The 17,077-nt window shown below is 36.8% G+C and overlaps 1 protein-coding gene across 1 annotated transcript in view; it reads right to left on the bottom strand.

Annotated features, from left to right (window-relative positions):
* Window positions 1-15,638, bottom strand: part of LOC101407113 (UDP-glucuronosyltransferase 2C1-like) — a 32,823-nt gene extending 17,185 nt beyond the window's left edge. The window contains exons 1-2 of the mRNA XM_004419132.3: window positions 14,918-15,638; window positions 2,182-2,330 (exon numbers count right to left, since the gene is read on the bottom strand). Of these exons, the coding sequence (XP_004419189.1) occupies window positions 2,182-2,330; window positions 14,918-15,638 (870 nt within the window). The remainder of the gene's footprint in view (window positions 1-2,181; window positions 2,331-14,917) is intronic.
* Between the last annotated feature and the right edge of the window lie 1,439 nt (window positions 15,639-17,077).

Raw genomic sequence — 17,077 nt, 5'->3', positions numbered from 1 at the left:
ATTTAACTTGTCAAAATTAAATTAATGTACTCATATAACAAGATAAAATTAAGATTTTTGTTACATGACTTAAAAATTCCCAAATATTTTTAGCCTCTTCAATGAGTATTTCATATACTTCCTGGTCTTACCTGAAACTTGGTTCTTGCCCTACAACACTTGAGGTATACTCCGCTCATTTTTGCCTATCTGCATCAGGATCCAGACAGAGGCTTGATCTGTGTCCTCCCCTCTTCTAACTGCATATCCAACCATTTCCTTTTCTATTCTTTAAAGAATATCCTCATCCTATGTGTTCAATGAGTACTATCAACTCCTCATGCTCTCTATGCCAACTGTCAGTTTCAGGAACACCCCTGTTCACAGAAGCCTTTGGCATCTGGCTCATAGTCTTCTGCTCCACCCCAAGTTACCCAGGATGACTTAAACAGTACAAAATCATGTCTTCTTATTCCTTGACATCCTTAAATTAAAACCATTGCCTTTGGAACAGGCAAAGCTATGGAGGCAGTAAAAAAAATCAGTGAATTCCAGGGATTTAGGAGCAGGGAGGGATGAATAAGCGAAGCGCAGGAGGTGTTTAGGGCAGTGAAACTACTCTGTATGATACTATAAGGGGGGATACATGTCGTTATCCATTTATCCAAACCTGTAGAACGTACACACAAAGAGTAAACCTTAATGTAAACTATGGACTTTGGTTGATACTGATGTGTAAATGTTGGTCCATTGATTGTAACAAATGTGCCACACAGGTGTGAGATATTGATGGTCGGGGAATTTGTGTGTGGGAGGAGGGTAGGAGGTAGGTGAAAACTCTCTGTACTTTCTGTTCAATTTTGCTGTGAATGTAAATGGATCTAAAAATTGTCTAACTAAAAAATCACAAATGATACATAGACCTGTCCCCTGAGATTAAGACACTGAATTCAGTAGCTGCTTACTAGACATTGCATTGGCGCCTCAAATTCAGCATGCCAAAGTATGAACACATCATTTTCCCTCAAAACTGTTCCTCTTTAGTTCCTCACCTTAGTAAATACCAATATTCTCTAATAAATTTCCCACACAAAGAAACAAATGAAGGAAAGACACACAAACAAAAAGCCAAGGATTCATTCTGGAACTCTCTCCCTTAACATCTACTTCCTGCCAATCACCAAATCCTATCAACTCTCTTTGTAAAAACTTCTTAAACTTCTGCAATTCTACACAAAATCAGTATCATATTATAGTTTAGATTTCTATAATCTCTTTCAGGACTATTGCAACTGTATCTTAGCTCATTTCCTTGCTTTAAATCTTGCTCCATTCCAAAAAATTCAGTAGCTAAGATTTATGAATGGGTAAGCCAAGATCTAAATAAACAAATTTACAACATGTTACTGCTTAAAATTTATGCATTGATCCTTCACTGACATTAAATTTGAAGCAAAGAATATTTAATATTTCCCATTTGTTTTTTCATAGTCTGACCCTCAGTTGTCTCTCCAGTCTCATTTCTCTTCTTTATTCAACCAAACAGCTCATAATTACTGCACTTCTGCCAGATTTTTTGGATTGATTATCATATCTCTATTTGGTCTATTCTCAAATTGTTACATTTTGCTCACTATTGTCCATTTCTAAGGTGACATGATGCTAAATAAAATGCGATTACAAAAATCTCAGTGGCTTAAAACAAAAGTTTATTTCTTTCCCATGCCATATGTCCATCTAATGAACTGCAAATTGTACTTATATTCTTTAATCGAGAACTCAGGTTAACAGAGTAGCCAATATTTGGAATACAGCCTGTTGACATATTAAGGGAAAAGAGAATTCTGGAATTAATATTCTGGAATTAATTATCACTTTAACCTGATAATTAAGTGTTGGGCCTGGAAGTGATCCATGACATTTTAGCTCATAGTCATTGCCCAGAGAGTACCTGGTTCAACTAAACTCAGGGCTAGTAATTTCATTCCTGTCAAATATCTGGCATACTTGACGAACATCACTAATGGTTGCCATGATAAAGTTACAAGATTACCTATGGCAGTCTAACAGTCTAAGAGAATAATGTCCATTAACTCCTGTGTCCATGTTTTCAGTTTGAGGGTCAAACATTATAAATAATAAACCAGAAATCATTCCAGAAGACAAATACTCAAACAAGCAAAAATAAGGAGATTTAATTACCTTAGGTAGGGGCTTTGCAGGCTTGCAGTGTAGTCCTCCAACAAATTCAAAATTAGGTAAATAAGGGTAAGGAAATTCAAAATCCCAGGAGGTTCGAATCAACCACATATCAGCTCTCCCCATAGTCTCACATAATGTGGTAGGTTTTCCTGAATATAAATGAAGGGTGATAGAGGAAAAACAAACTGACATGTTAAGTGGAAAATGTTTTACCATCCCATTTTTTAAGAAAAATCTGTAAAGAACCAAGATTGGGCGTGTATAACCCATGTGAAATCTATTGACCTTCCCCCTCCGAGAGTATACCATAGTGAGATTTTGAATAACCAAACAAGGGATTTAAGTCTAGAAGAAGGCCAAAAACCTTCTGACAATAGAGTCTTTCTGCTTGAACTAAGCCTGAGCCCTAGTCCACGCTCAGAATTGGCAAGTTCTCCCAGCGGGAACTAGAAACTCAGGCAGTGATCCTCAGCTCACTATGGTAGAATGTCTCCTCCTCTTCTGGAATTCCAATTTATCTCATCCTTGCTGCTCCAAAAGCCTTTTGATATCTTTGAAAAATGTCTTTTGTAATTTATCCATCTTTTCCTAGCGTTTGTGAGTGTGCTGCCACAACTAATTACATCCTACCAGGAATGGAAATCTTTGAATAATTTTTTTTTTTTTTTTTGCTGAGGAAGATTAGCCCTGAACTAACATCTGTTGACCATCCTCCTCTTTTGGCTGAGGAAGATTGGCCCTGGGCTAACATCTGTGCCCCTCTTCCTCTGCAGTATATATAGGATGCCTGCCAGAACATGGCTTGATAAGCAGTGCATAGGTCTGCACCCAGGATCTGAGCCTGTAAACCCTGGGCAACTGAAATGGAGTGCGTGAACTTAACCATTACGCCGCTGGGCCAACCCCATTTTAATAAATTTTTATATATAAAATAAATAAAGTGATTATCTTCTTGCTATACAAAATGGAAGTCGCTGTTTCACAAGATTTTGTTCTCTTTGGTGAAGATATAGCACTTCTTAATAACCTGTTGGCAAAATATTTGCTATTCTGACATATTTATGTGGCAAACAGTGAACAAGGGGTATCTTTCAACTGAAGTGGCAACCTTTAGGGTTTAACTGAATAAGAACTCAAATTCATGTCTCTGAATTAAATCTTTTTTCCTTAGTTTGGAGCCAGAGCTTCATTTCTAAATTCTATTCAATTATTGTGGAATAAGGAAGCTTACCCAGAGATTTGGTGTCCTTTTAAAATATACGTTCAGTATTAATGATATGAGGAAATTATAACTACTATATGGCTTCCCATTATATGATTTTTTTGAATATTCTCCTTGATGTTCTAATTACTCTAAAGTATTGATCAGAAAATATGAGGGATTTTGAACCGACCAGGAAAATCTATCTCTATAAGAGATCACAAGCAAATATCAAAAATTTATGGGTTTGATTCCGGTAATGACAATGGTATTTAAAATCCAGTTGTATATTCAGTACATTTCCCATTTTGGTGCCTTATTGCTGTCAGCTGTGGGTATAATCTTATACTCTTTGTGTGATGCTTCCCTCCCTTACCTTTTTTATGGCCATTTTATTGAGATGTAATTTATATACTATACAAGGCTTACTTTTAAATACACACGAGTAGTTTTTAGGATATTTGTAAAGCTGTGCAACCATCACCACTATTTAATTTTAGAGTGTTTTCATTACCCCCAGAAGAAATTCCACATACATTGGCAGTCATTCTCCATTTCCCCCCTTCACAGCCCCTGACAACCACTGATCTATTTTCTGTTTCAATTTGTCTATTCCAGAATAATCTTATTTCATAGAAATGAAATCATACACTATGTAGCCCTATGTGCTACCTTCTTTCAATTAGCATAATATTTTCAAGATTCATCCATGTTGTAGTGTCTCTCACTACTTCATTACTTTTTCCTGCTGAATAATATTTCTTTGTATGGATAGACTTAATTTGTCTATCCATTCATCAGTTGATGAACTTTTGGATTGTTTCCATTTTTGGTTACTATGAATGATGCTTCTATCAGCGTTGATGTATACATTCATGTGGAGATATGGTTTTATTTATCTTGGATATATATCCAAGAGTAGAATTGCAGAGTCATATGGTTTATTCATTATCTTTCATAACAAGATAATATCTTTTCTTGTTAAATCTTTACTCCTTAGATAATATCTAGCCTGCTTAATGCATCTTATTGAAATGAAGACAATATAGTACAGAAGGAGTAAAAGACAGTGGATTTGGATCAAGACATTATGAAAAAATGTTCCAAATTTGGAAATCAAAAGAAACTACAACATGCCCTTTTGATACCACGCTGGGGCATTGTTGAGCAATGAATAAAGGATTATTTAATTCCATAAGAGAATGTGTCTATGTTTTACTGTTATTTATTATTGATTTACTATGGATTTTTGAGTCCAGATACAGTAACGTTAAATTTTAACTTGTATATTTCTGTCTGGTAGAACAAAATCACCCTCAAATTATGATTTTATTGTGTATAAGACATTAACTAATTTTGTGTACCTAGTAGTATTATCTTAATATTCCTTTTTTTCCCCAAAATATTTGTGAATAGTTCCTCAAAATATTTTTTGAGCCAGATTTTCATCTTAATGATTTCTTTCTCAGTGATTTGAATGTGTCTGTGGAATGATTCACTTGATAATTCTATAAGAGTTATGAGTTATATTTTTAAAAATTTGAAAAATGTATCTATAATACATTATAAAATGAAGACCCTAAATTCTGAATAACCAATGGAAATCTATATTAATTGTATTTTTAAATCTATGAGAGTCAAAGAAATGTTTCCCTGCTATTTATCAATCCTTCATTCTTCTTTCTCAGATTATTCATATATTCTGAAAAAGAATACTCTAGAGTGCCAAGGGTTAGGAAAGAATCAGAGAGAGAGTCATATCCCATAACTAATGCTTCACTGTGTAAGAGGTTCCAAAACTGAGTACCAAACTGCTGGAATCAGAAGTAAATAAATAATTTAGATCCAGCAGCAGATCAGTCACTGCCTAATCCATGACTCAGAGAATGTCTCCAGGATGAGAATCTAAGTTATCTTTTCTCAGTTTTGCCTTTTGCTGCTTGAACTCTGACCATGGATAAATGATGGGCAGTCTCTGCCCACATTTTTTTTAGGGTCAAGTCAAGAAGAAATAAGCACCTGCTTCTGTCACAGAATTTCCAGAAAAAGTCTCAATGAAATGTGTTGGCCTTGATTAGGTCATATGTCTTCTTGAACCCATAGCATATTCCTGGGCAGCATATTTCATTAAAAGCACTCAAATCTTCTTGTGAGTTGGTGAGAAAATAATTTCTCAGAGAAAATTTAGAACAGATACCAGAAGAAAGGAAATAGAATGTTGCTTTATAAAATAAGAGATCACAAATATAAAGGAAAACTTTACTTTTTTTAGGAATAAACTTTAAACTTTAGTAATTATAAGCTATTAGAGCTTCTTTTGTCAAAATTAGTAACAAGGAAAACAGTCCTAAAATTCATATGGGACCACGAAAGACCTCAAACAGCCAAAGCAATTCTGAGGAAAAAAAGACAAAGCTGGAGGAATCTCACTTCCTGATTTCAAACTGTAATATAAACCTATAGTAATCAAAACCATATGGCATTGGCATGAAAACATATGCAAGACCGATTGAACAGAATCAAGAGCCCCTAAATAAATCCAAGCATATATACTCAACTAACAATTCACAAGGGAACCAAGACTACCCAATGGAAAAAAGTCAGTCTCTTTAGTAAACAGTGCTGGGAAAATTGGATATTCACGAGCAAAAGAACGAAACTAGACCCCAATCTTGTTCCACTCGCAAAAATTAACTCAAAATAGAATAGAGACTTAAATGTAAGACCTGAAATGGTAAAACTCCTAAAAAAACAGTGAGAAAAAGCTTCTTGACATTGGTCTTGATGACAATCTTTTGGATATGATGCCTAAAGCATATGTAACAAAATTAAAAATAAACAAGCGAGACTACGTCAAACTAAAAATCATACGCATAGCAAAAGAAATGATTAACAAAAGGAAGAGATAACCTAGGAAATGGGAGAAAATATTTGCAAACAATCTCTAATAAAGGGTTAATATCCAAAATACATAAGAAACATACAACTCAATAGTAAAAAAACAAATAATCCAATTAAAAAGTGAGCAAAAGACCTGAATAGATATTTATCCAAAGAAGATATTGAAATGGCCAACTAGTGCATGAAAAGATGCTCAACATTACTAATCATCAGGGAAGAGCAAATCAACACCACAATGAGCTATCATTTCATACCTGTTAGGATAGCTATCATCAAGTAGACAAGAGATAACAAAAGACGGCAAGAATGTGGAGAAAAAAGAACGCTTGTGGAGTCAGGAAGTCAAGATGGTGGCGTAAGCAGACTCTGAACTCAGCTCCTCCCGCAGACACAGCCAATTTACAACTATTCATGGAAAAATTACCCCTGAGACAGAACTGAAAACTGGATAAGAGGAACTCCTGCAACAATGGACAATCCTAACTGAGGTGGAAGAGGCAGAAACTCCCTTCCGGAGACGAAAAACGCCCCCTTCACAAGCCGCCAGTTTCATGGCCGCCAGGAGCAGCTCACACGTTCGCAGCGGGGCCCTGAGCCAGGGGCGCCACCGCTGTGGGCATTTTGTGGGCCCAGCACAATCGAGATGAGTGGTACAATATCTGACTTTGCCTGCTACTAAAGCATTGGGGAGCACCCCCAGAAAACCTTGTTCACAAAGAAACTAAAACCGGCCCTTAAAGAGCCTGCACGCAAACTCACCCATTTCAGAAAGCATCCTAAAATCACCAGAAAGAAAGGTGCACAGTGATGTGGTGAAAAGAGACTTATCTAGTGGGCCCCGGGTGCAACTCGGTGGGAGGTGAGACCTCTCCAGGGACTGGGACATTGGCAGCGGCCATTGTTGTGCCCTGGTGTGGGACTGCTGACACAGATGCCATTGGAGTTCTCCCTGGGGCCTGCTAGCCCAGGTCTGCCCCACCCGCTGGAGCACCAATTTAGTCCAGCTCAGCCAGGGCAGGCAGCCCACCCTAGAGACTGGCCCCACCCAACAAAAAGCCCTCAGGCAACTTGTGGGCTTGCTTAGATCAGTGACTGGATTATCTGCAGCCTGGCAACTGAGCTGACTTTAGCAGGGCAGGGCATGCACAAGGAGCGGGTGGAGAGTGTGGGGCAGTGGCAGAGTGTGCAGGGTTCCCACCGTGGAGAGACTGGGTCCGCATCGGGAGGTCAGGGCATGCACATGGGGCAGGACTGTGTTGACTGTGTGTGTGGATCTGTGGATGGCAGGGCTTGTCAGCTGCAGAAGACTTGTGTTTCTCAAAAACCCACATAGGGGATGTGCCCCACCTTCCAAAGCCTGAAACAATTGGGTGCTCCTGTGCCTGAGGCCAGCCTCACACAGCTGCAATCCTCAGAGAGCTGACAAGAGACCTAAAGGCTGGAGGCTTATAGCAATTGTAAGGCCCTGAGCCTAACAACCTGCCACGCTGGGGGCCTACTCACTTAAAATAAATACTGCAACACAAATGTGGTATTAGAACTTGCAGCCAACTGTGCTGGGGCTCCCCACACCTGATAAAGAGACTGAAGGGCCCACAACAACTACAAGCAGCTGAGCATTACAACAGCTGGCCAGGAGCATAACTCAGCCTCCCTGGGTGCCTTCAGGGAGAGCAAACAGGCCACAACAGAAGGACACACATAGCCCACATAGGGGTCACCCCGGAACATTGAGAACTGAGGGAAGCACACGGCAGGCCTCCTAAGGCATCACTTACATAAGGTCACCTATCCAAAAGCAGGAGACGTAGCTGACCAACCTAATACGTAGACACAAGCACAGGGAAAGAGGCAAAATAAAGAGGCAAACGGACATATTCCAAGTAAGGGAACAGGACAAAACCCCAGAAAAGGAACTAAGTGAAACAGAAATGAGCAACTTACTTGACAGAGAGTTCAAACTAAGAGTGTTAAGGACGCTTACTGATCTGGGGAGAAGAATAGATGAACTCAGTGAGAATGTCAACAAAGAAATGGAAGATATAAAAAAGAACCAATCAGAAATGAAGAATACAATACTGGAAATGAAAAATTCACTGGAGGGACTCAAAAGCAGAGTAGAGGATACAGAAGAACGTATCTGTGAGCTGGACGAAAGACTAGAAGAAATTACCCAAGCTGAACAGGTGAAAGAGAAAAGAATTAAAAAGAGTGAGGACAGTCTAAGGGACCTCTCGGACAACATCAAGCGCACTAACATCCGTGTTATAGGTGTCCCGGAAAGAGAAGAGTGAGACAAAGGGGCAGAGAATCTATTTCAAGAAATAATAGATGAAAACTTCCCTAGCCTAAGGAAGGAAACAGACATCCAGGTACAGGAAGCACAGAGAGCCCCAAACAAGATAAACCCATAGAGGCCCACACCAAGATATATCATAATCAAAATGTCCAGAATTAAAGAGAGAATCCTAAAGGCTGCAAGAGAAAGTCAAGTTGCATACAAAGGAAACCCCATAAGGCTATCAGCTGACTTCAAGCAGAAACCTTACAGGCTAGAAGAGAGTGGCACGATATATTTAAAGTGCTAAAAAGAAAAAACTTACAGCCGGGAATACTCTACCCAGCAAGGTTATCATTCAAAATGGAAGGAGAGATCAAAAATTTCCCAGACAAGCAAAAATTAAAGGAGTTTGTCCCCAAGAAACTAGTGCTACAAGAAATGTTAAAGTGACTGATTTAAGGGGAAAAGAGAAGACCACAAATAGGAAAAATTACCTATTTCCATGATAAGAACGTAATGGATACAAATGCACAAAAAAATGGTTAGATATGATATCAAAAACATAAAAGGAGGGAGGAGGGGAGTTAAAGAGTACAGCTTTCAGACAGAGGTCAAACTAAAGTGACCATCAATTCTGTATAGAAGAAGAAAGGAACAGAGAAGGACTACTAAAACACTGAGAAAAAAGAAAAAGTTTAAAAATGGCAATAAGTACATACTTATCAATAGCTACTTCAAACGTCAATGGACTAAATGCTCCAATTAAAAGGCGTAGGGTGGCTGATTGGATAAAAAAACAAGACCCATATTTATGCTGCATGCAAGAGACACACTTCAGACCTAAAGACACTCACAAACTGAAAGTGAAGGGACGGAAAAAGATACTCCACGCAAATGGCAATGAAAAGAAAGCTGGGGTAGCAGTACTCATATCAGACAAAATAGACTTTAAAACAAAAACTGTAAAAAGAGACAAAGAAGGGCATTACATAATGATCAAGGGAACAATCCAACAAGAGGATATAACACTTGTAAATATCTACGCACCCAATGTAGGTGCACCTAAATATATAAAGCAATTATTAACAGACATAAAAAGAGAAATAGACAGTAACACAATAATAGTAGGGGACTTTAACACTCCACTTACACCAACGGATAGATCATCCAAACAGAAGATCAATAAGGAAACATTGGCCTTAAATGATACACTACAACAGATGGACCTAGTAGATATATACAGAACATTCCATCCAAAAACCGAAGAATACACGTTCTTTTCAAATGCACATGGAACATTCTCCAGGATTGATCACATATTAGGCCACAAAACAAGTCTCCATAAATTTAAGAAGATTGAAATAATACCAAGCATCTTTTCTGACCACAACGGTATGAAACTGGAAATCAACTATATGAAGAAAATCAAAAAAGCCACAAATACATGGAGATTAAACAAAATGCTACTTAACAATGACTGGGTCAATGAAGAAATCAAAGAAGAAATCAAAAAATACCTGGAGACAATTGAAAATGAAAATACAACATGCCAGAATTTATGGGATACAGCAAAAGCGGTTCTAAGAGGGAAGTTTATAGCAATACGGGCCTATCTCAACAACCAAGAAAAATCACAAATAAACAATATAACAATGCACCTAAAGGAACTGGAAAAAGAAGAACAAACAAAGCCCAAAATCAGTAGAAGAAGGGAAATAATAAAAATCAGAGCAGAAATAAATGAAATAGAGACCAAAAAAAAAAAATAGAAAAATTAATAAAACCAAGAGCTGGTTCTTTGAAAAGATAAACCAAATTGACAAACCTTAGGTAGACTCACCAAGAAAGAAAGAGAGAAGGCTCAAAGAAGTAAAATCAGAAATGAAAGAGGAGAAATTACAACAGACACCTCAGAAATACAAAAGATTATAAGAGAATACTATGAAAACCTATATGCCAACCGATTCGACAATCTGGAAGAAATGGATGAATTCTTAGAATCATACAACCTTCCAAAACTGGATCAAGAAGAAGTGGAGAATTTGACTAGACCAATCACCAGTAAGGAGATTGAAACAGTAACCAAACACCTCCTCAAAAATAAAAGTCCAGGACCAGGTGGCTTTCCTGGTGAATTCTACCAAACATTCAAAGAAGACTTAATACCAGCATTCTCAAACTCTTCCAAAAAATTGAGGAGTGAGGGAAGCTCTCTAAATCATTGTATGAAGCCAACATTACCCTGATACCAAAACCAGACAAGGACAACACAAAAAAAGAAAATTACAGGCCAATATCACTGATGAACATCGATGCAAAAATCCTCAACAAAATACTAGCAAATTGCATACAATACGTTAAAAAGATTATACACCATGATCAAGTGGGATTTATTCCAGGTATGCAGGGATGATTTAACATTTGCAAATCAATCAACATGATACACCACATTAATAAAATGAAGAATAAAAATCACATGATCATCTCAATAGATGCAGAGAAAGCATTTGACAAGATACAGCATCCATTTATGATAAAAACTCTGAATAAAATGGGTATAGAAGGAAAGTACCTCAACATAATAAGGGCCATATATGACAAACCCACAGCTAATATCATCCTCAATGGTGAAAAACTGAAAGCTATCCCTCTAAGAACAGGAACCAGACAAGGATGCCCACTGTCACCACTCCTATTTAACATAGTACTGGAAGTCCTAGCCAGAGCAATCAGGCAAGAGAAAGAAATAAAAGGGATCCAAATTGGAAAGGAAGAAGTGAAACTGTCACTATTTGCAGATGACATGATTTTATATACAGAAAACCCTAAAGAATACACCAAAAAAATTTAGAAGTAATAAACGAATATGGTAAAGTTACAGGATACAAAATCAACATACAAAAATCAGTTGCATTTCTGTACACTAACAACGAATTAGCAGAAAGAGAAATTAAGAATACAATCCCATTTACAATTGCCACAAAAAGTATAAAATACCTAGGAATAAACTTAACCAAAGAGGTGAAAGATCTGTACACCCGAAACTATAAAATATTGCTGAAAGAAATTGAAGAAGACACAAGGAAATGGAAAGATATTCCGTGCTCTTGGATTGGAAGAATTAACATAGTTAAGATGTCCATACTTCCTAAAGCCATCTATAGATTCAATGCAATCCCTATCAAATTTCCAACAACATTTTTCACAGAAATAGAGCAAAGAATCCTTAAATTTATATGGAACAACAGAAGACCCCGAATAGCTAAAGGAATCCTGAGAAAAAAGAACAAAGCTGGAGGTATCACACTCCCTGACTTCAAAATATACTACAAAGCTATAGTAACCAAAACAGCATGGTACTGGCACAAAAACAGACACACAGATCAATGGAATAGAATGGAAAGCCCAGAAATAAACCCACACATCTATGGAGAGCTAATCTTTGACAAAGGAGCCAAGAACATACAATGGGGAAAAGAAAGTCTCTTCAACAAATGGTGTTGGGAAAACTGGATAGCCACACGCGAAAAAATGAAAGTAGACCCTTACCTTACACCATACACAAAAATTAACTCCCAATGGATTAAAGACTTGAATGTAAGACCTGAAACTATGAAACTTCTAGAAGAAAACATAGGCAGTACGCTCTTCGACATTGGTCTTAGCAACATATTTTCAAGCACCATGTCTGACCGGGCAAGAGAAACAACAGAAAAAATAAACAAATGGGACTACATCAAACTAAAAAGCTTCTGCACAGCAAAGGAAACCATCAACAAAACAAAAAGACAACCTAACAATTGGGAGGAGATGTTTGCAAACCATACTTCTGATAAGGGGTTAATCTCCAAAATATATAAAGAACTCATGCATCTCAACAACAAAAAAACTACCAACCCAATTAAAAAATGGGCAAAAGACCTGAACAGACATTTCTCCAAAGAAGATATATGGATGGCCAACAGACACATGAAAAGATGTTCAAAATCACTAACTATCAGGGAAATGTAAATCAAAACTACCATGAGATATCACCTCATTCCCATCAGAATGGCTATAATTAACAAGACAGGAAACAGCATGTGTTGGAGAGGCTGTGGAGAGAAGGGAACTCTCATACGCTGCTGGTGGGAGTGCAAACTGGTGCAGCCACTATGGAAAACAGTATGGAGATTCCTCAAAAAATCAAGGATAGAACTACCATATGATCCACCTATTCCACTGTTGGGTATTTATCCAAATAACTTGAAAATGACAATGCATAAAGATACATGCACCCCTGTGTTCATTGCAGCATTATTCACAATAGCCAAGACTTGGAAGCAACCTACGTGCCCATCAAGGGACGAATGGATAAAGAAGATGTGGTATATATACACAATGGGATACTACTCAGCCATAAGAAACGATGAAATCCAGGCATTTGTGACAACATGGATGGACATTGAGGGTATTATGCAAAGTGAAATAAGTCAGAGGGAGAAGGTCAAATACCGTATGATTTCCTTCATTAAGCAGTAGATAATAACAACAATAGACAAACACACAGAGACACAGATTGGATTGGTGGTTACCAGAGGGGAAGGGGGTAGGAAGGAGGGCAAAAGGGATAATTCGGCACATGTGTGTGGTGATAGGTTGTAATTAGTATTTGGGTGGTGAACATGATGTAATCTATAGAGAAATAGAAGTACAATGATGTACACCTGAAATTTATACAATGTTATAAACCAATGTTACTGCAATAAACAAAAAATTAAAAAAAAAAAAAGAACCCTTGTGCACGGTTGGTGGGAATGTAAATTAGCGTGATCACTATGGAAAACAGTACAGAGATTCCTCAAAAAATTAAAAATAAAACTACCATATGATCCAGCAATTCCACTTCTGAGTATATATATGAAGAAAAGGAAATCACTATCACCTGCACTCCCATGTTCATTGTAGCATAATTTACAATAGCCAAGAAAAGGAAACAACCTAAGTGTACATCGATGGATGTATGGATAAAGAAAATTTGGTTGTATATACAATGAAATGTCATTCAGCCATAAGAAAAAAGGATATCCTACCATTTACCTTAATATGAATGAACTTTGAGGGAATTACAGTAAGTGCGGTAAGTGGGACAGAGAAAGACAAATACTGTATGATATCACTTCTACGTGGAATTTAAAAAAAAACAAACTGATACATACAGGGAATAGATTGGTGGTTGTCAGATGTGGGAGTTGGAGGGTATGCGCAATAGGTGTAGTTGTTCAAAAGGTACAAATGTTCAATTCTAAGATAAGCCCTGGGGATGTAATATACAATGTGGTGACTATAGTTAACACCATATTGTCTATTTGAAAGTTGCTAAGAAAGTCAGTTGTAAAATTTCTCATCTCAAGAAAAAAAAAATTTGTAACTATGTATGGTGTTGAATGTTAACTAGACTTTTTGTGGTGATCATTTCACAACATATGCAAATATCAGATCACTACTCTGTACATCTGAAATTAATATAATGTTATATATGTATTATATCTCAAAAAATCCCTAAATATTGCAAGCAGGGTACTGCTTCCTCAAAGACAACTAACATCTTATGCAAAATAATTCTAAGACAATTATATGAACACTTTTTTAAATAAAAAAATCAATTGTGCACAAGGAAAAAAGAAGGGGTAAATGGACTTGCTAAAATAGAGAGAAACATTGTACTCAGGGTCAAAGCTCACTAGTTGACCTCTAGTGCATTTTTTAATAGAACAACAACAACAACAAAACAGAGATAAGTTTTAAAAATCTGGAAACATGGCCTTCAGAGAAAAATCTTCTATTTTTTTTCCTCTCTGGGAGACAAGGGCAGACGACCAAGATATATTTATCTATTTTCTAGTTTTGTGCTCACCACATGACAAGCCCTGAATCTAAGCAACTAAGCCTAGACAGGACACAAATATAAAGCCTAAGATATAGCAAGTTCATTGGAAGGAAAAGAGGGTGTATAAAAGAAGTAAACAAGAGAGAAATAGTCCAAGGTTATGAAAATCACACTGTTAGATGTGGGTTTTCCAGATACTCAAAAAAAATTAGTAGCAGCAAGTAGGACTTCTGTACAAGTATAAAACATATTCCTTCTCTGATATGTTGTAAGTACTCAATCATCTAAAACAAAGCAACAAAAGAATCTTTTTTTTTCGCTTAAAACAGCTTAGCCACTGCTTAGTCACAGTTTAGCTACTCCAACATCCACAGTGGCTTGCATCCTCAATTAAAAATACCTTTATAAATTTTTATACTGTCAGATAAATATTTACATTTTACATATGAAAGAAGAATCCATATTACATGTGAATTTCTCTTACCTAAGACCATGCTATAGTACTCATCCCATTCTGGAAGTAGATAATATAGATATATCATATCAGTCATTACATACAATAACCAACTCTCCAGCCTCTGTACAAAAGTCATGTGGTCAGTCAGTCCTGATGTGCTGCCAGGAACATAAGAAGAAGGGATGGGAAGCCCACCACACAGTCTCTCAATGACATTCCCATTGGAAAACCGAAAAGTGTATATAAATGGGATATTGAGAAGCTCAGCCAACAACTCCCCACAAAAGCTTAAAGGATCAGCAATGCAGATATCAAAGTTAGCTGCCTGTAGCCTGCTGAGTAACTCCTTATTTGTGATAGCACTGTCACATACTCTTCTGAATGTCCTTAAAACCTCCTGGTTCATTTCTGTCAGTTTTACTTGCATGTCCCACCATGAAAGTTTCGGCAGTTCAACAGTAGTTGTATAGAGAAAGGTATTGAGCTCTTCCATGAGAGTTTCTTTAGTTACTGAAAGTTGAAGGATCTCTACATTACAGGGAATCTTGGTATGATCAATCACAAGGCTAGGTGAAGGTACGAGGATGGTTATTTCATGCCCATGGAGATTGAGTTCTTCCAGAATAACTTTTAAATTAATCCAATGACTAAAATCCATGGGCCATACAAGTACTTTCCCAGCCCTTCCAGAGTCGAAGAAACACAGATGCAGCATGAAGAGGACGCAGAAGCCTTTCACAGTCTTCATGATCAGCTCCTGCTTGAACAAAACCAGGGCTTAAACCAAGTGCATGAAGTACACAATCTAAAGACCACTTACTTGATCCTCTCAACCAATTTATAGTAGGTTGGGCTGAACTTTGAACAGAATACTTTGTATTATTGACTACAATAACTGCTACTGCTTTGATAAGATCCATAAAGTCAATAAAATGTCAGAAAAAAAATACTCAGATTCAGAGTTTTAAAACTTCTTTTAGAGGATATGAAAATAAAGAGGCTTAAAATTAAACATAAATCTAAAATAATTTCTAAATGATGTTAGGAAAATCCATCATCATGTGATGCATATTCAATTAAGATTGGATTTTGTTTCATTTTCTCTGGTTGCATTAGGTGTTCATGAACAGAGTCGCCTCTCCAGTATTTCTCTTACTGATAACTCTCTTAGATATTCTAGACAGGAATGAGGCTATCATCTACTGCCAAAAGGAGAGGATATGTGCACTGTAACAGACGTTAATGCAGAAAGGAGATTTAGATCCAAATGTTCTAGTGCTAAATTTAGTGCTCTTTCTGCTAAATCACATCCATCTTTAAGAGAAAAATAATAATTTTCTTTTTACTATTACTGCAGTTATGAGTTCAAGTTCTGATTCCATGTTAGATTAATGTTATGTTGAGAAGAGATATCTTAGAATAGAAAAGGCAAGTAATGAAGAAGATAACAATAATCTTATTCTTCCTTCTAGCACATCCATTCTGTTTTCTTTGCTTTATCAATCTAAGAGACTTTTTATAATGTAAAATTCCATTTTTTTGCTTGGACCCTCACACCTGGATGCCACTACTCAATGTAGAAATGGGTCCAATTATATTTAGAGCAATAAGTTCATGTATAATTTTTTGATTAAAAGCTTGGTTTTTCCTGAAGTAATTAATCAATGGGAATATATGATGATAACACTATCATTTTTATTATTATAACGATAATTGTCTAATAAGAAATAAGATTGCGTAATTACTCAACTGATCATTTTATCTATAAATTCTACCCTCAAATTATATATCAATCTATTTTTCTTTATCAATCTACACTATCATAAATCTAATCCTGGCCATTATCATACTTAACCTGGACTAACTGCTGCTGATATTCCTGCTTTCACTTTTGCACACCTGCAAACCACTTTTCACATAGGAACTTTTCTGATTTTCGAAATAATCTACTTCACAGAACGTCATTCTTGAGCAAAACACTTTAATAACTTTCTTTTTTATGTATGTTAAAATCTACACTGTCTGAAATTCCCCCAAGGTCCCGACTAGTTTTCTAATCTTATGTATCCACTTTCTCCAATTCATTTCAGCTTGCTTTGAGCTTTTTGATTATAAGAAATTCTTTTCTGGAGTGACATCAGCTGATTGCAGAATAGGAGTTCTCTACTGCATCCCCCCCACAGAAAA

The sequence above is a fragment of the Ceratotherium simum genome, chromosome 8 (genome assembly GCF_057802395.1).
Source record: "Ceratotherium simum simum isolate JZ-2026a chromosome 8, ASM5780239v1, whole genome shotgun sequence".
Lineage (NCBI taxonomy): Eukaryota > Metazoa > Chordata > Mammalia > Perissodactyla > Rhinocerotidae > Ceratotherium > Ceratotherium simum.
The sequence above is the reverse complement of the archived record's forward strand: the minus strand, read 5'-3'. Positions and strand labels throughout refer to the sequence as shown.